Source organism: Ammodytes marinus (genome assembly GCF_949987685.1).
Source record: "Ammodytes marinus genome assembly, chromosome: 13".
Lineage (NCBI taxonomy): Eukaryota > Metazoa > Chordata > Actinopteri > Uranoscopiformes > Ammodytidae > Ammodytes > Ammodytes marinus.
In genome coordinates this window covers 23993656-24012874 of record NC_137217.1, presented here as the reverse complement: position 1 = coordinate 24012874, position 19219 = coordinate 23993656, and the positions used below count along the sequence as shown (strand labels likewise).

The 19219-nt window shown below is 39.3% G+C and overlaps 2 protein-coding genes across 2 annotated transcripts; one reads left to right on the top strand and one right to left on the bottom strand.

Moving 5' to 3' along the window:
* The first annotated feature begins 1351 nt into the window (after nt 1-1351).
* ppp1r8b (protein phosphatase 1, regulatory subunit 8b) lies at nt 1352-7395 on the top strand. Its single transcript, XM_080039349.1, has 7 exons — nt 1352-1435; nt 1977-2037; nt 2468-2621; nt 3332-3549; nt 4226-4370; nt 5120-5184; nt 5431-7395. The coding sequence occupies exons 1-7, from the start codon at nt 1374-1376 to the stop codon at nt 5782-5784; spliced, it is 1059 nt and encodes a 352-aa protein (XP_079895475.1). The 5' UTR covers nt 1352-1373; the 3' UTR covers nt 5785-7395.
* Nucleotides 7396-7810: 415 nt separating this feature from the next.
* On the bottom strand, nt 7811-17070 carry cyp4t8 (cytochrome P450, family 4, subfamily T, polypeptide 8). The gene is made up of 12 exons (XM_080039350.1): nt 16836-17070; nt 15308-15452; nt 15098-15142; nt 14858-14985; nt 14573-14697; nt 14291-14445; nt 14034-14140; nt 12110-12300; nt 10237-10370; nt 9489-9553; nt 9218-9300; nt 7811-8259 (listed from the first exon to the last, which is right to left on the bottom strand). Exons 1-12 carry the CDS (start codon nt 17025-17027, stop codon nt 8082-8084), a joined length of 1548 nt encoding a protein of 515 aa, XP_079895476.1. The 5' UTR covers nt 17028-17070; the 3' UTR covers nt 7811-8081.
* Between the last annotated feature and the right edge of the window lie 2149 nt (nt 17071-19219).

Below are 19219 nucleotides of genomic sequence, written 5' to 3'. Positions count from 1 at the left end.
AATGACTTATTCTAGTAATAGAGCTATGTTGTTCTCAGTAACCAGAGTCAAGACACAACTCCTGTTTAGGAGCGATTGCTCTTGTAACAAATCTAACATCTGAGAAATATTTGTTTCTGAAACCACTAACTCTCCTCAACAACATGAATCAGACCAGAGCCGGCCCAAGCCTTCAGGGGGCCCTAAGCAAAATATGATTATGGGGCCCCTCTCCAATGTTAGTGCTGCTGAAACTATAGATCTTTGTTAAATATCATTCACACACCCAGTGTTTTTCCGCTAGTGCCTCCACTGTGCAGCTGTGCAAAAATATTAGACAGCCGAGATTCAGACCCTCCTTGGGGGGTTCGGGGGTATGCCCCCCCGGGAGATTTTTTTAACCTTTTTAAAGTGAAATGCATGAATCTGGTGCACTTTGAGAGGAAAATTAAGAGGCTAAATCTGAGAAATTTTGTGTGAACAAATAATTTGGAGACACTGGGTCAGATGAATTAGAAGCTATTGAAGAAGGACACATGGATTTTCCATAAAAATATTAATATGAAATAAAATATTATGGAGGGTCCTCTGGGTTGGGCTTGGAGCTCTTTTTCTTTTACGGGACATATTTCTCTGTAATATAATGAATGCATTTAAATGCAGTGTGAGGAACTAAGCAGAAGAACTCTGTTGTCCAGCTACTGTATCTTTTTTTCCACAGACAAGGCTGAAATAGGCTATAGTCTATACACAGTGCATGGGCAACTGAGGGCCCCATTTCCAATTGTTTTTAAATAAACTCAATACACACTGTGCATGGATGTGAACGTGACATGATCAGATAATTTCGGATTTCCTCCCAGATTAACTGATTACATTTTTAGGCTATTAATTATCTAGACCAAAAAATTGTATTCCTTTTTTTGTATGATAACTCACATTTGCATAATATGATGTTAATATCAAACACACAAACTAAAAAAAAATATATATATTTTTTGGAGGGGGCCCCCCAGGCAGTCGGGGGCCCTAAGCGGCCGCTTAGTTCGCTTATGCCTCGGGCCAGCTCTGAATCAGACACATTTCAAATGCCTTCCTCAACGCAAACTGTATCTAATTTTGGTCAGATATGGGATTTTAGGATCCCCCAGTGGAGAACTCAAAGTTGTTCTTGTTCATTGTAATCTCAATCGAAATCGGCGCAATGCTAATTTGACCAAGAGCATTTTGTTAATTGCCCGTCTCCTGTTTAGGTGTGTCGGGCAAAATATATCTAAATAAATTGGTTATGTGCTGTTATTTTGATGCAATGTGTCGTAAGACTACAACTCCCAGCACTCCCAAAAAAAGGCGTTTACCCATCATGCAGCGTGGCCTTGAGAAGATGAGGCAAGATGGCGACTAAAGTAAGCAAAGAGATAATAGAGAGTCCCCCTCCTTTCGACTGTCCAACATGGTGAGAAAATGCACATGCTAAAGTTGTGACTGTTCACTTGTAATGCAGTATCAGACGCAAAGGAACCAAACTGCGTTCATTCATTCATATTTATCACTTTCATTCGAGAAGGGTCTTGGAGTAACGGCAGCTAATGTTAGCGACTAAGCTAGCAAGCTACGAACGGTGCCATTATTTCACATATGGCGTTAGGGTGTGTTTTTTCAGCTCAAAAGAAGAGGAGATGCACAAACTTAATTTTAGAAAAGCATGTGATTATCAGAATACGCTCGATGGTTTAGATGATACATTTAGCCTTTGTCTTAATCTGTGACAGCATTGCTCTTGCGATAGATGACCACACTAAAGATGTCCATGAGCTGAATCGAGAGATCCAAGCACTCACGTTTTTATGTACAAAACTTTTCTTTCTTTTTTTAAATGAGAGAAGAAACAAAGCTACGATGTGCATGTTTCCCTTGTAATGGTCAACTTTGGATAAATGCCTGTGATGTGGAATGTTTTACATGTTTTAAACGTTCACCCAACTGTTTGCTTTCAGGGCAGGCAAGCCGCCCCAAGGGCTGCATCTAGACGTAATGAAGGGAGACAAACTGATGGAGGTAACCAGATGCTTTGAAATGTTACTCCCAGGGTTCCTTGCAGAGCCTTACACACTCTTAAAAGGCATTGAAGTTAATCTTAAAACAAGGTCTTAACTGGTATTAAAACGTGTTAATGCAATCTCTCAAAAGTCTTAAAAATGCTAGGCTTAAAGCAAGCCATGGATACAGTACTGATAGTTGAATGCACCAGATACGAGCCTGGCAGTCCACTTTGTCCCTAATGTCTTGCACACTGGGATTTGTAATGGCTGCACGGTTTTAAACGGTGCAAGAGCAGCAAACGCCCTGAGATTTAAGCTTTTCAGTGGAAAGCAACACTGTTAAGTTATGGCTCAAGGGTACAGATACATTTTCAGGCTGTTTACAGACTTGGTTTTATCCAGCTGTTTCAATTCTCCTTATTCACTGAAACTTTCTCTCCCTGTAGAAACTGATCATAGATGAAAAGAAGTTCTACCTGTTTGGGAGGAACCCCGACTGGTGCGACTTCACCACCGACCATCAGTCATGCTCCCGTGTCCATGCTGCTCTGGTCTACCACAAACACCTGAAGAGGCTCTTTCTCATCGACCTCAACAGCAGTAAGATATCGTTCACAATCACAGTTGAATGCTCATTTTATATTTAAAACCAGTTTCTGGAAAGGATTTGTATACATGCTTATGACTGAAGAACTAATACAACTAAACTGCAGAGACACATTAGAGCTGAAAAGGTTAGTTGATAGACTGAAAATAGATTGGCAACATTCTGGTAAGCGATAGATTGTTTGACATTTTTCAAGCTAAAAGTCTTAATATTATATGGTCCCACTTTGTAAATGGATCATACTCCTGCTGCTTCGTTGTCTTATTTAAATGCAAGTGTAACACAATTGCATTTACATGACCACAATCGGTCAGATAATACAAGAAATGTGTGTTTTTTACTCTTAAAAGACAGGCGATTGAACAAATGATTCATCAATAAGTACTATGTCGTCCTGCCTGATTTCCAATTAAACTAAATCTGTGACCTAGCCTTTTTTCTTTTCCTCACATAAGAGAGTATTGTCAAATGGAAACCTTACGTTTGTATTTACAATAGTTCGATACAAAACTTAATTTGGCCTTTGATTGGTTCAAAACGGCATTTTGAAGTGTTTTTTTTATTATTGCTTTATGATCAATTTAGATAGTGCCACCAGGTCTAACTAATATTTGATTCAGTTACATAAAAATGTAACATAATTGGAAAACCATAATGTTTCCCAAGATACTCGAATATTATTTGTTTGCCAATTTTTTTTTAGCTCATGGTACTTTCCTTGGACACATCCGCCTGGAGGGACACAAGCCTCAGCAGGTTCCCATTGACTCTACAGTATCGTTTGGTGCCTCGACCCGGACCTACACCATTAGAGAGAAACCTCAAACCCAAGGCACAGCTGGCTCAGGAGACAGTAAGACAGGAGAGGATGAGGAGCTTAAAGGGCTGCTTGGGCTTCCAGAGGAAGAGACGGAGTTGGAGGTAAATGTTGTTTCTTGATAGTGTTAATGTTCTCATGCTGCCAAACAAGAAAATGGCTGCATATTGTGTCGTTATTAACATATTTTTGGCTACTAATTGCTGTTTTAAATGTTTAAAAATGTTTTCTTTATGGATTTGTTTGTGTTATATTTTTCATTTTGTTTTAATCCTTGCAGACCGTGGTTTGTATGGGTAGTAATAGCGTGGGATGCACTGTCCAAAATGTAAACTTAACATTCACAAACGATCTAGTATTACCTGTTTATGCCTACTGCCTATTAAATAATAAGTAGTTACATTGACTTTTTCCCCTAGTGTTATTTTTATTTTATTTTTTTTAACCTTTATTTATACAGGTAAATCCCATTGAGACCGTATACTCTTTTTCAAGGGAGACCTGTTTTCCTTTCCCACGTTACCATTCACACACACATTCATACACCGATAGCAGGCTAACTATCGACATTCACACGAGGCAAGGTGGTTGAAGTGTCTTGCCCAAGGACACAACAACCATGACACAGGTGGCACGCTCTACCAACTGAGCCACAGTCGCCCCATGATGTTATGATGAATATTATCCTACTCAGCCTGTTATATTGTTGTTTTGTAAAGTAGTAATATTCTTGACATAATGTGAGTATTTAAAACACATTTTTCTTTTGCGTCTTGCCAGAATTTGACAGAGTTTAACACAGCTCACAACAAGCGCATCTCCCTACTGACCATTGAGGAGGGCAACCTAGAAATCCAGAGGCCTAAGAGGAAACGGAGGAACTCCAGGGTTACCTTTAATGAAGATGACTCCATCATTAACCCAGGTAAAAATCAAAGTGAAAGTCTTATACCATTAGGGATGCAACAGACCACAAACCTCATGGTTCAGAATCAGAGTCAAAGATCAGATTTAAAAAAAAAAAAAAATTCTTGTGCAAATTGCAATATACTGCTTAATTATTTTTAAATTTGTTGTGTGAAAGTTTCTTGGCATGTAACTGAGAATACAATTATACAAAGTTTAGAGAATTTGGTATTTACAGAGCCCCGCAAGGGACAAAAAAAATTTTTTGGTTGAAGAAAAAAAAAATCAAACTCCAACCACACAAGAGAAGAGTCATGGAGGAGTACTTGGAGCATTCTCTCTCACACTAACACCAAAATACAACCTAAATCTAACGTTCACAATGCACATTAGAGAAAGGTGACAACGCTTCACTTCATTTTGACACCATGGACAGAGAGTGGAAGTGTAATTGTCAATATACACACACACACACACACACACACACACACACACACACACACACACACACACACACACACACACACACACACACACACACACACACACACACACACACACACACACACACACAGACAGAGCGAGATCTCGACTTTGATTATTTATTTATTTTTCAACCATGTCCCTTGCAGGGAATTTTTCTCAATTTGCACTTTTACAGTTACTAAATTGATCAGATATGTATGTACGCATTTGTGCTTTTCAAGAAAAAGAATGCCCCCTGTAATACACTTGTAACACTTGTATTTGTATTTTTAATTCTTACAGAGGATATAGACCCCTCAGTTGGACGATTTAGAAATATGGTGCAAACTGCTGTTGTCCCCATCAAGGTGAGCTTTTATTTTTGCCATTTAAAAATGTCTGTTTCAGTTTATACAATTCAGTTGACAAGCTACAAAGTATAGACTGTGATGTTCACACATTGCTTTCAATGCTCTATTTAAGTGAATATACAAAATATGTACTCAATTAGTGTTATAACTTAAATCATTTGCAATGGGTTAAGTGTGTGACCTGTTGTAAAGGTGTGTAAATGTATGACCTGTGAAGAGAAAATTCTGTCATCCCTGCTACAGAAACGTAGATCAGAGAGCCAAAACACTTTGGGTCTTGATGACCTGACATCAAAACGCATCCATGCCTACAGCTTGGGCAGTGGTCTTTATGGGGACTTGCCTCCCACCAGTCATGAAAACCAGCCAACAGGAGCTCCAGGAGGTGCTGCTATGCAGGGAGGCCTTCCTCTGCCCTTCCCCAATCCAGCACCAGAGGTGGACCTGGCCCCAGAGGCTCACCAGCCCCCTGTCACACTCAACCCCACCCCTGTCACTGCCCCCTACCTGCCAGAGACCCACAACGAGCCACGCAAAAAGAAGTATGCCAAAGAAGCTTGGCCGGGCAAAAAACCCACCCCTTCACTCCTCATTTAAGCCGTTTGTTAAATCTGCTGACTGCACATACATCAGGGACAGTGACCTGGCAGATATGGAGTCATTCATTTCTCAATTTTCTTTTTTAATTTGTTGTGTTAGTCGTCAGTCAACATCAAAAAAGGCACAACACCAGAAAACAGCAGAATCTTGTCAATTGCAAAAGTTTACAAGACATGTCAGTGAGCAGCCTCAGTGGCAGTTAGAGATGTTTGTCTGAGTGATGGGCTACTGAGTCATGTTTTTAATGTGTTGGATGTAAAGTTTGATTTTTTTTCTACTAATTTTTTTCTCTCACTTGGTTTTTTGATAATGCTGTTGAACAAATGGCAAAAAAGTACTTTTATATGAGATATTTTACTGTGAGAAAAGTGAGAGAATCCAGACGTGAAATCGGTTTGTATCAAAACACAGGGTTGCTTTTTATTTTGAAAACCTATTGATATATTGTGATCAAGGGTTTCACTGAAACATTTCCATTACATTTATTAGATAAACTGAATTGTCTTGCATTTATCCTGCAAGCCCACTAGATGGTGACTTGTGCACAAAGGTCAGAGTTTAACTGAGGCTTGGCTGCAGACTTGCAGGTCTATTATTTGGGACTGTTGCACTAACCTTCCTTAACCTTGTTCAAAATCTACCTGGTATCCCATGGAAGGATTGTTGCAAGTTTCATGTTATTATTTTGGATTATACTGCCGTTTATATAATCCCCCCCAGTATATTGACTTAAACTTACTTGCCCATTTTGCCCAAAACCAGCGTACTGTTAATACAAGGATTTTTACAGTTTTCTGTGTTTGCAATTAATTGGACTGTTAAGTAGTAACAGAATATAACAGAATTATTATGGCAGCTCTGTAACAAACACCAAGTTTGATGCTAAATCAAACATTAGTATAAACAGGTTTGTATTTACTTTGTTTTAATGGTTGTGTAGCTTAACATATTTTCGCAGAGTACAGTGCAGTTCATACTTCAGACAATATGATATTCATATTTTATTTGACCTGAACTGACCTGAGACATAGGAAAGCCTATTTGAAAAAAGAAAACAGGTCAGTCAGGTGGAACATTAAATGAACTTGTGGAACACTAATCGGTTTATACAAAGTGTAGTCCAAGTGAAAACAAAGGTCTCATAAAATGTTTTTTTATCACTTTTACTTTATTTCAAATGTTAGTAGAAGACAGGGACTCAAGGGAGAGGGGAAGTGATCTGAAACAAATGTCTATAACTTGAACTTCACCCAGAACATTTTGATCATAGTATATGCTACACACCTTTACCACAAAGCTACTCCTCTGTTAAGTGAAGTATTGCTTATGTTAAGAAACACAAGTTGTATTTGTAGTACATACATAAAGATCAAATAACTAATGTTTTGACTAAACCCAGCATGTGAATCGCCACCAAATATGCACTGCTTTTCAGGGAGGAGCTGTTTTGTAGGTTCAGGAAGTCATTTCATGGGATCTTCAATCAAATGGGTTATTAGTTTGCGATCTCAGATCAAAGAAAGATTGGGTGTTAAACTTTTACAAACTGTGATGGGCGTCTGGATTTTGTTATCATATGATTGTAAATAAAAAACGAATTACTTTTGACTCCTAACTCGTAAGTGATTCAAGCAATACAGTTCATGAAAGGTCCTCTAAAAGCAAATATTTTGATGGTCTTTAAGCAAACAATGAGAACAAGGTGATCCAATTTGTTTGGAGCCTGTTTTATTGCACACTGCACCACTTTAATGACACAGTAACTTGGTGTCTTTGTCTCCATATGCACTTTGAACCTGGTTAAAATCGTTTATTGCAGCGCACAGATCACTTTATTGTCAGGCCAAACGAGAACCTTCACCCAGTTGCAGTTAAGGTTTTAGCTGCAGTTTATGAAATAAAATGATTGAATTTTTACTCTACTAAACATTAACATAAGAAGCCAAAATGTATTCAGGCTCTAAACAAATTCAGGGTGCTTGTTTGACTTGGTCCGTGCTTAGCCATGAACCACATCTAAAAATGAGAACCAACATATCCTATTTATTTTTCACATATAAAGTGCAACATTTGTGATACAATTATTAAGATTATTATGAAACACAAATGCAACTTATTAAGAGGTATTTTCCACCAAAACATCTTCAGTCACAAAATAAAAGTGCACAATTCATTATCGGTGATTCTATTTCAGTGTAAATGCTAAGTATAATATCAGAAATTAACAAAGTTCACCTCCTCAAATATTTCCCTTACTTGATATCATAACTGCATTTTCATTAGTCATTCACTTTTTACACATGTGGCTCTACAGGTTTGATCTTGATGTGGATGCCATTGAGTGAGCGGAGCACTAGTCTTGGAACTACACAGGGTTTCCGAGAAGTGTCCTCCATCAGGTGGTATCTCTTCAGTGTCAATGCTGTGGACAGTTTCATCTCGTTCATGGCAAAGTTCTGACCAATGCAGTTTCTGAGGGAGGAAAACATAAAACTTGCAAAATTAGGAGGAATATGATGACAATTAAAAGGACTTTGACTGTACTCTTTTAAAGGGGAACACTTACAGCATGTCTCTGCGTAAATCATAAAACTGTGCATGGAAACAAAGTGATTCAAGAAGAGAAACATACTCATTTTTGGGTACTAAAACCTAAAGATTTGCTATGTTTCATTTGCAAGCTCAGTATTTAGAAAACATATCCTAAAAGACTGGAAATCCCCCATACCCCCCTGCTCCCAGAAATGGCTCAATGAATTGATATCGTCATACAGGTGGAAAGGATCCGCTTCCACAACTCCAAAGTACCCAACGCATTTTAAAGTGGGGACCATTCATAAATCATTTCAATGATCAATAATTGCTACATTTTGTAGTGATATTACCGTGTACAATTTATTTATTTATACTGTACCCTTGCAACTTCTGACTATGTAACACCATGTAGATTGTACCAATAATATTGCGTCTGGTGGCAAAAGAAAAAAAAAAGCTCAGTATTTAGTCTTGCTCTGTCTGTCTAGTCTGCTCATGTGTTACTGTTGAATGAGCAGACATACATTTTCTTTCCGTCAGCAGAAAAATGTGACAAATATTAAGAAAGCTAATGGTAATGTACATTCTATGATGGGATCCATATAATACTGAGAATAATCCACATTATCATACATCTTTTCAAGTCTGATATCCTACACACAGGACTAAAACAAGTATTTCCTGTGGTTTTTGCACTTTTTAAAATTGGATCAATCTTTGACACTTAGGTCAGTGTCTCTATCTCTTGTTTACTCTAACCTCTTATACAACAGGGGTTAAACATCCACATACTGCAGAATGTTGTTAAATGAATAGACAGCGAGTAGCTGTAACCAGAGAACCTGCAGCCATAGACATTAATGACCGAGTCACACTGGAACAGGTGTGGACAAACCTTGGCCCTGCAGAGAAGGGCACAAATGCATGAGGGGACCTCCTGGAAGAGTTATCCGGGTGGAAACGCAGTGGGTCAAATACCTATGTTGGGAAAAAATAAAAATGAAATGACAGTTGGTCAGCTTAGCAGCTTGGGTATTCTAGGTTGAACATTATTTGGGTCCTCGTCCAGCACAGCAAATACACTTTTTCTTTTTATCACTAATTCTATTAATAAATGTACACCATTCAGGGGTGGGAACAGGTGAAATAAAATCATCTTCACCTACATTCGGATTTTCCCAGACAGCTGCATTCCTGTGAATTCCAAACACACTTGTCCCAACATTACTACCTACAAATGAGAAAGAAAGTGTTAGTTGAGTAATAATTGTACTGGAGCTGTACACATACAGTGTATGAATACAAAAAGATCAAACTATATTCAAATCGGAGAAATCTTTGTAAAGCTGCCAGTGCCATGTAAAACATGAACAAGCCTGTCAGATGGTCAAGCATGGACTATTGGCCATTGTTTTACTATTGTTCCTGGAACTATAGTATAAGTTCCTGGTACCTTTGGTGAAAAGGCTGCTTATTTAGTCAAACATTGCTAAAAATTAAAGATTGTTGTGGAAAAGTGCTTGATATGATGCAGAAAACATCTGAATTATTTCCATTTGACAGGATGGTGCAGCAGTAAAACATATGGAGGCTCAGGTGTGAATATTTCAAAGTTTAAACTAGCAGATACAGAATATACTGCATATGATACTATCAGACATTGTGGTAAAAAACGGTTTAACAACTCTGAAGGTATTTACAAGGAAAACCAAAGGGTAGAGATGTAGGTTAAAGGGGTAATATGTAAATGTGGTGTATGTCACGTGTGTTGTAAAACTAAGGCTATGAGTCCAATATGGAAAACTATTTGGGACAAAGCTAAGGAGTTAAACTTTTACCTGTAGGGTAAAGTTAATAGGTGTGAGTTTTCTGTATTCTAACTAAATTAACTTTCAAAAATCATAAACTACAAACCTTCTGGCAAAGACCGTCCATCAAAAAAGGTGATAGGTTTGGTGATTTTTCTGGCCATTCCAGGAACAGGAGGGTAAAGACGGAGGGACTCTTTTATGCACATTGTAGTGTAAGGAATTTTACTGAGATCCTCCCTTAAAATAAGACAGATGCAGTGTTAGTTATGAACATTATGTACAATAATGTGAGGTACTACACCTGGTTTAGTTAAGCTAAAGGAACTGAATATGGTGACATTTTCCTATATACAGGTCCTTCTCATATAATTAGCATATTGTGATAAAGTTCAATATTTTCTGTAATGTACTGATAAACATTAGACTTTCATATATTTTAGATTCATTACACATAACTGAAGTAGTTCAAGCCTTTTATTGTTTTAATATTGATGATTTTGGCAAAAAAGTTAAGAAAAACCAAAAATCCCTATCTCAAAAAATTAGCATATTTCATCCTACCAATAAAAGAAAAGTGTTTTTAATACAAAAAAGTCAACCTTCAAATAATTATGTTCAGTTATGCACTCAATACTTGGTCGGGAATCCTTTCGCAGAAATTACTGCTTCAATGCGGCGTGGCATGGAGGCAATCAGCCTGTGGCACTGCTGAGGTGTTATGGAGGCCCAGGATGCTTCGATAGCGGCCTTAAGCTCATCCACAGTGTTGGGTCTGGTGTCTCTCAACTTCCTCTTCACAATATCCCACAGATTCTCTATGGGGTTCAGGTCAGGAGAGTTGGCAGGCCAATTGAGCACAGTAATACCATGGTCAGTAAACCATTTACCAGTGGTTTTGGCACTGTGAGCAGGTGCCAGGTCTTGTTGAAAAATGAAATCTTCATCTCCATAAAGCTTTTCAGCAGATGGAAGCATGAAATGCTCCAAAATCTCCTGATAGCTAGCTGCATTGACCCTGCCTTTGATAAAACACAGTGGACCAACACCAGCAGCTGACATGGCACCACAGACCATCACTGACTGTGGGTACTTGACACTGTACTTCAGGCATTTTGGCATTTCCTTCTCCCCAGTCTTCCTCCAGACTCTGGCACCTTGATTTCCGAATGACATGCAATATTTGCTTTCATCCGAAAAAAGTACTTTGGACCACTGAGCAACAGTCCAGTGCTGCTTCTCTGTAGCCCAGGTCAGGCGCTTCTGCCGCTGTTTCTGGTTCAAAAGTGGCTTGACCTGGGGAATGCGGCACCTGTAGCCCATATCCTGCACACGCCTGTGCACGGTGGCTCTGGATGTTTCTACTCCAGACTCAGTCCACTGCTTCCGCATGTCCCCCAATGTCTGGAATCGGCCCTTCTCCACAATCCTCCTCAGGGTCCGGTCACCTCTTCTGGTTGTGCAGCGTTTTCTGCCACACTTTTTCCTTCCCACAGACTTCCCACTGAGGTGCCTTGATACAGCACTCTGGGAACAGCCTATTCGCTCAGAAATTTCTTTCTGTGTCTTACCCTCTTGCTTGAGGGTGTCAATGATGGCCTTCTGGACAGCAGTCAGGTCGGCAGTCTTACCCATGATTGCGGTTTTGAGTAATGAACCAGGCTGGGAGTTTTTAAAAGCCTCAGGAATCTTTTGCAGGTGTTTAGAGTTAATTCGTTGATTCAGATGATTAGGTTAAGAGCTCGTTTAGAGTACCTTTTCATGATATGCTAATTTTTTGAGATAGGAATTTGGGGTTTTCATGAGCTGTATGCCAAAATCATCAGTATTAAAACAACAAAAGACCTGAAATATTTCAGTTGGTGTGCAATGAATCTAAAATATATGAAAGTTCAATTATTATCATTACATTATGGAAAATAATCAACTTTATCACAATATGCGAATTATATGAGAAGGACCTGTATTCATAAACCTACCATTCCATGGTGTCCTTTCCCTCTAGGGCTTGAATGATCTCATCCCTGCAAATCTTCTGGTGTTCTGGGTGACATGCCAGACAGTACAGGATGAAAGAGACACCACTGGCTGTGGTGTCATGGCCCCTGAACATGAAGGTATCAACTTCTGATCGTATATCCTCATCTGACAGACCCTGTTGATTCTCATCCTGATGGTAAAATTAAAAAAACATACATATAATGAGAAATGGGAACTATACATCTATCATGACTTCATTTTTGAAGCCCTTCATAAAAATAGCAATGTACTTCAGAGGCGAAGCCATAATAAAAGCGAAAAAATATGCAATAAAGGCTAATGAAAGTCAGGTTAGCCTTGACTGAGGTCACGCTAATAGCACATGTCTGGCTACTACCTTACCAGGTCCAAGGTGTAGTTGGCAGGCGCAAGGGAACTAAGCTTTTCAAACAAGGAGCAAAACAGGTAAAAACAAGAAATAAGGATATTCCAAAATCCTATAATGTACTTTGTGTGAGAAAATATTCAGCCTTTAGGATTGTTAAAGCGGATACGAGTAACATTTAAATATCTTTTAAACAGCCTCATGTTTCCTCTGATAATCATAAATTACCTTTAACAGCAAACGAGACCATCAGTGCAAAGAAAGACGTTTTTATATAGTTTTTATTACTGCTTTTGGTCTGGTCGCACACCCAGTCCGATTTTCGGTTCGCTCGTGCAGGCTCTATGGTCACATATCCGTATTGGTTGCAGATTTCAGTGTGGCGCTGCAACGCGATTTGAGAAGCCTATCCCTCCAGGTGAGGGAAGGGGAGCGGGAGCCTTGTTTGAGACAGTTATTTGTCGTCATAAATGACTGATAACGGGGCTGAACCATCAAAGAAAAAAAAGAGAATGCAATGAAGAAAAGCGAAAAGGGAGAGTGAGTGATAGGCGGGCGGGAGGACGTTGCCAAGCAACGTGTATACAATTTCACGAGAGCGAAACTAGACTGCTGAATGAATGAGCGGTTGGTACTAACACAAAGTTTGCTTTGCTTCACCATCATCAGATAACCATTATCTGAAATAGTCATTATTTACATCAACAACACAAACACATTACCTCATCGTGATCCATAGTCTACTAACTGCCGTCTCTCATTCATTCGCTTTCTGTGAGGACACAGCTCCGTGAGAGAGAGTAGTTAGGTGACGCTGCTGAATCAACTCATTGCAAGCAGGTGTGTGTACTGACAGTCTGGCATTAGTTGATGCAGTGTCAAAACCACTCTCACGGAGCCGAAAAGAGTCCTCACACTTTCAACACACGAACATGCACTATATTGCGCCCTTCTCAGTCCACGCTCACGCGCCTGGCACGAGCATTTGCGACAGCGGGCGTCGTAAAAATACTACCGCTTTTGTCCAAAGGGGACGCCAACGTGCCATCTTACTCGTAGTGCCTTTAATATAAATATTAATATTGCACTTATTTCCTGTCTTCTATGTCTGTCTATCTCTCAGACAATAGTTCAGCTTTGTTGCCTGCTGGGAGAAACTGTGAGGTCAGCTGTAAAGTCATCTCCCTGGCCTTAATGTTGTCATGGTTCACTGTTTAACTCAGACCCAACACATTAGTACACTTGGCGCCAAAACCTGGCGCATTTAGAGATAGCCCACGGATAAAACACATCTCTACAATAGTTGAAATAGATTAGAGGCATGATTGCAGGCAGCCCCCTGAATGGGTTGAAATTACCTAATGCCATGGTGTGAAGTGAAAGCTATTTAGCAAGCTAAATTGTCGTTAATTTGTTTTAGAAAACATTGATCAGCGTCTACAATGTAAGGTTAGACTATCAAGCTGTTTAAAGTTTAAAGGTGCTCGGAGGAAAGGTCGGGATGTCTATTAGATGGGAGCTGAAATAACAAAACCTACTCGTGCAAAGAGAAGGATGTCCAAAAAGTCTAAGTTTCTCTTGGCCTGTACGCGGTCCATCTCCATCTCTGCCTTAAGTGCTTCTTTTCTCTTTCTTATGACTTCCTCTTAAAAAGACAAGAACATGGATTAAACTATTGAGATACTGTGTTTAACATGTTGTTGGGCAAGCCACATTTCAAGTTGATCAAATCCAGTATAAAAGATTTTTGACAATTATTTTAAATAGAGAATCAAATTACATGTGAATAGCTTACCTGTGTGACTGTGAGCCACCTTGCATGCTTTTCTGAACCTGAAGCCATGTGGGCTGAGGTAGAAAATCAGGTCATTGTGGTAGGGAAATGTCCTGAACCGCAGGTTAACCAAATCACTGAGCTCATACACTGCTTTGATGTATTCATTAGTTCCACTGAAATGAGAACACGAGAAAACATTAAAAGCTACATTCCCTCCACTTATTATTATAAGACAGTAAACAACTAAGACATAAGTAACTGAATTTGTGAATGATGGGGAAAAGGTTGGTATGGACTCACCCCTGGGTCTGACAGTTGCTGTTGTGGCTGAATGCACACTTCAAGATGCTGTCCAGTGTCATGAGGCTAACTTGTTCAAACAATTCAAATGTCTCACTAGTTTTTGCATAACGTTCCCATTTGTCCTGGCAACACGTGAGAGAACAAATGTGGAATCTCAAAAGCCCAACATACTCACAAACCAACTTTGACACAAAATATTTAATCTACACAGCCTTAGCCTTACATCAACATTATGATCTAAGTATAATGAATTGTGATTTACACTAACTAAATTGTACATACCAACATAGTTTTAGCAGAATCTGACATCTGTTTTACGTATGGTTTCAAAACATCATAATGAAAACCCGGCGTCAAGAGCCGTCTGTGCCGGAACCATTTCTGACCTTTTGACACCAAAAGGCCATCACCTGAAGAAAGAAACAGTTTGTGTGTGTGTGTGAGTGAGTGAGTAAAGGAACTTAACAAATAACTATTTAATAAGCCAAAATCTGGTAAAGGAGTAAGGCAAAGCACTCTTACCAATCCAAGGTTTAATAAACCTGTATGCAAAATCATCTTTTGGCTCTGTAAGCAAAATGAACACAAATGAATAAAAATGGTGTTACAATGAGCTTTGGTTGTAAGAAAAAAGGCCTTTTAAGAGATCATATAAACTTAAAGCATTGAATTGAAACCACTGTTACAATAGTGTAGCATTTCAGTAAAGATATAAATTAATAACTCACATACCTGTTGAAGCCAGTATGGTTTTCACATAATCTGAATGTTGTATGTTGAGGAAACAGACAAAGGGACCAAACCACAATGGGAAAGCGTATTGGTACTGCTGTCCCCATTTCACAATCTTGAACAAGTCTGTCCCATCTTGTTTGAACTAAAACAAATAAATCAAACACAGGAATCTTGACCAAACTTTTTTCAACCCTGGCCTGCATGCATTCTAACTCCTATAGAAAGGGAGGAGGAAGATGTGTTGAACTGTGAGGTTTACCAACTGTGTGTCTCTAGGGATAAGAGACATATTTAAATCCTGACTAAAAGTAGAAACAATTAAAAAATTTAAAATATTCTATACTTAATACATTAAAGTCTTGCATTAAAGAACAATTGTACTTAAATACAAGTCCATAATCAGTTATCAAAAAAATGCACTTAACTTATTTCTTTTTTAACACTAATTATACAAAATGGCTCATATCAAAGGTGGAGGCTTGCCAAACATCAAAAGTTGTCCGTATTGGCCTTTGAAAGCTATAAAGGTTGTTAAATAAATACTTTAAGAACCTTATTATAACTTGAACACCCGTTACAAAGAATGCCTTATTAAAAAGCAATATCCAGAATTTAAATGTGGAAGCTAAACCATTCTTATACAGTTGCCTATGTAGCCGATTCAATAATATTATGCACCTTACATTTAATTTGTAAACTAAACGTTATAGGCCCAAGCACATGTATTATTATCAATATCACTATTATTATAAGTAGCCTATTTCATTTTATAACATGCTAGTTTGAAATATTATTATTGCTGCAATGACGATGGGGCAGAAGCCAAAAGCTTAACCCCTCTAACTGAGATGTAACAAGAACACAGAAACATGAAAACAGTCACACAAAGTTACAGGTGTTGCAACGTTACTGCATTACATTTAGTGGAGGTGCTTGTATGCGCTTCATTTAGCGGAGAATATCTCAACTGTTATAGATTAATATGACCCCAGTGAACAACGTGGGATGTGTACTCACTTTTGTTGCCAGCACTTTAGACATTGGCTGTGGATGTGTGTCGAATAATTTTGAAGGAACAGTACATTTACACTGTTATACAAGCTGCACACTGACTACTTTACATTGTATCAAAGTATAATTTCTTCAGTGTTGTCCCATGAAAAGATATAATGAAATATTTGATGAAATATGAGGGGTTTACTCACTTTTGTGAGATACATATGTACGCATATTTAATTAGATATTGGCTAATTTGCATATTTTATAAAAAATGTAGACAAAGTGTAATACAACAAGTATTTATCTTAATATGAAGATTAATCTGGTAGAAATGTATGAAGATATCTATAAAGGAAGAAACAAATCCCATTCCCTAGTCCTAGTGTGATACTAGTGTCACCTATTGTGGTCAATTTCAGGACTTTCTCCCCGGATAGAGATTTTGTCACACATCCCACGTTGTTCAATGGGGTCATATTAAAAGTCCATACAAAACGTTCCCAGCATCTAGACTAATTAGGCCTACCTCCAAGATATGTCCAAAGAACCAGTGGCCCGGTGGTCCCGGAAACTCTTTAAGGTTTCGGAGCGTATTTCTTCTTGCGACGAGCAAGATGATTAATTTATAGACAACGACAAAAAGACAAAGTGCAGCAAACAAATGGTACATGCGAGGGCGGCCGAACTGAAATGTCCCGAACGCTTCAGCCGAATCCATGTCGATGGTGCCTGTGATCAAGCATAGGGTCTCGAGGAACAACAAAAAGTGGCCTACTTGATGACAAACAAACTCGAGTAGATTTAACTACGTAATATAGCAGTTCAACTGAGTTGATGATAGGCGGTGGGTGGAATATGGAAAACTTCCGGCCGGTCCATAGAGACAGTGCGGAACGCGTCATAATCGGAGGCCGCGCCCATCGTGGGGGAAAACAGTTCACAGCCAGGCCCCCAGGATGCTGCCTTCTCCGAGCAGCCAGCATGGACATGTGGCCAACCCATTGGTATTGCATGATAAGGGGTGGAGCTTATTTTCATGCGGCCCGTAGGCAGATGTCCCTGTCCACATAGTACAAGCAGCGAACAAGATTGTGTCTCTGCACATTTTTTCTGGATATCAATCATAGGCTCATACTTATCTTTAGACCATATACTATTAAAATGTAAGTTTTCTCATTTCAAAACGCCACCTCAAGCGTTTTATTAGCCCAACGGCTTTTAACGGCTTTCAGTTTGTTTTCGCCAGGCTAGATGCTACAGAACGAGACACCCGCCTCCAGTCTGGTACGCTTGCCGCCCTCTTTCTTGATAGGTCCATAATGCCGCTACGTCCATGCTACGTAATGCTTTGGGCCCAGGGCCCCAGGACACTGCCTTTTCCGAGCAACCAGCATGGACTAGTGGCCAACCCATTAGTACTGCATGCTGTGAATGGGAGCTTATTTTCCATGAAAGCCCTAAGGCAGATTTTCCCGTCCACACCAATACAAGCGGCGAACAAGATTGTGTCGCCGCAAAATTTTTCTGGATATCAATCATAGGCTCAAACTTATCTTTAGACCATATACTATTAAACCTGAAGTTTTTTCATTTCAAAACGCCACATCAAGCGTTTTATTAGCCCAACGGCTTTTAACGGCTTTCAGTTTGTTTTCGAGGGAGGAGGAGGGAGTGGGCAGCCCGCTACGCTTGCCGCCCGTTGCCGCCCCCTCTTTCTTGATAGGTCGATGGCGCCACTACGTCATACACTCGGGCGTGCCAGGGCTCTCATGAAAGCAATATGGCAGCTTCCTTGTTGCTTCTCTGCGCCAATGAGAAGCTTTCATAGGAATGAATGAGCGCCATTTTTCAATACGGTGTCCATTTCTTTATATGTCCATGTTTGGGCCGCATGGAATTTCCGGATTATACTTCCTTGTTGCTTCTCTGCGCCTATGAGCAGCTTTCATAGGAATGAATGGGCGCCATGTTTCAATACGGTGTCCATTTCTTTATATGTCCATGTTCACAGCGCCCCATTCACTTTGTATTGACTCCAATAGTATCCAGCTGCAGCCCCGGAGACAAGCTGCAAACAAACTTAATAAAAACTTAATAAGACATGCCTTTCACAAATACACGTTACTTTCTTTAAAGCCACGACTCTTGTCTGTCTACACGAGCTGTTTTTGTGAAAATTTATTGAGTAATTGTCAACATCGAGACAAAACTCTTAACTATTGTATGCTAGGCTAATGACCCTTACGGACGGGAAAAAACACCTCAATATTGAAAATGACTCAATAATTTTTCACAAAAACAGCTCGTATGGACAGACAAGATTCGTGGCTTTAAAGAAAGTAACGTTTTTTTTTGTTAAATGGATGTTTGATTACGTTTTAATTAAGTTTGTTTGCAGAAGACAGGTCTCCTTCAATACAAAGTGAATGGAACGGTTTCCCCCACGATGGGTCCGACCGGACAAAAAGACCTCAATATTGAAAATTACTCAATTATTTTTCACAAAAACAGCTCATATAGACAGACAAGAGTCGTGGCTTTCAAGAAAGTAACGTTTTTTTCTTAAATGGATGTTTGATTAAATTTGAATGAAGTTTGTTTGCAGAAGACAGGTCTCCTTCAATACAAAGTGGATGGAGCGCTGTTTAATGGTTTTCCCCACGATGGGCGTGGCCTATTTCATTCACGTGCTGATGGAAAAAAAACGGATCTTTGAGAGACAGACTTTCAACAACACGGTCGTAAATCATAGGTAGATAATTGTGAGAAGCAGGCAAAGTAGGCATACCGCTATAGCTTCCAAGATGTAGCCTACAATCTATTGTAAGAAATTCGTGTTAAAGGCCTACTTCACCGGTTTGAATATGAAGGTGTATTGAATTCTGAGATCCTATGTAGTATATAAATGTG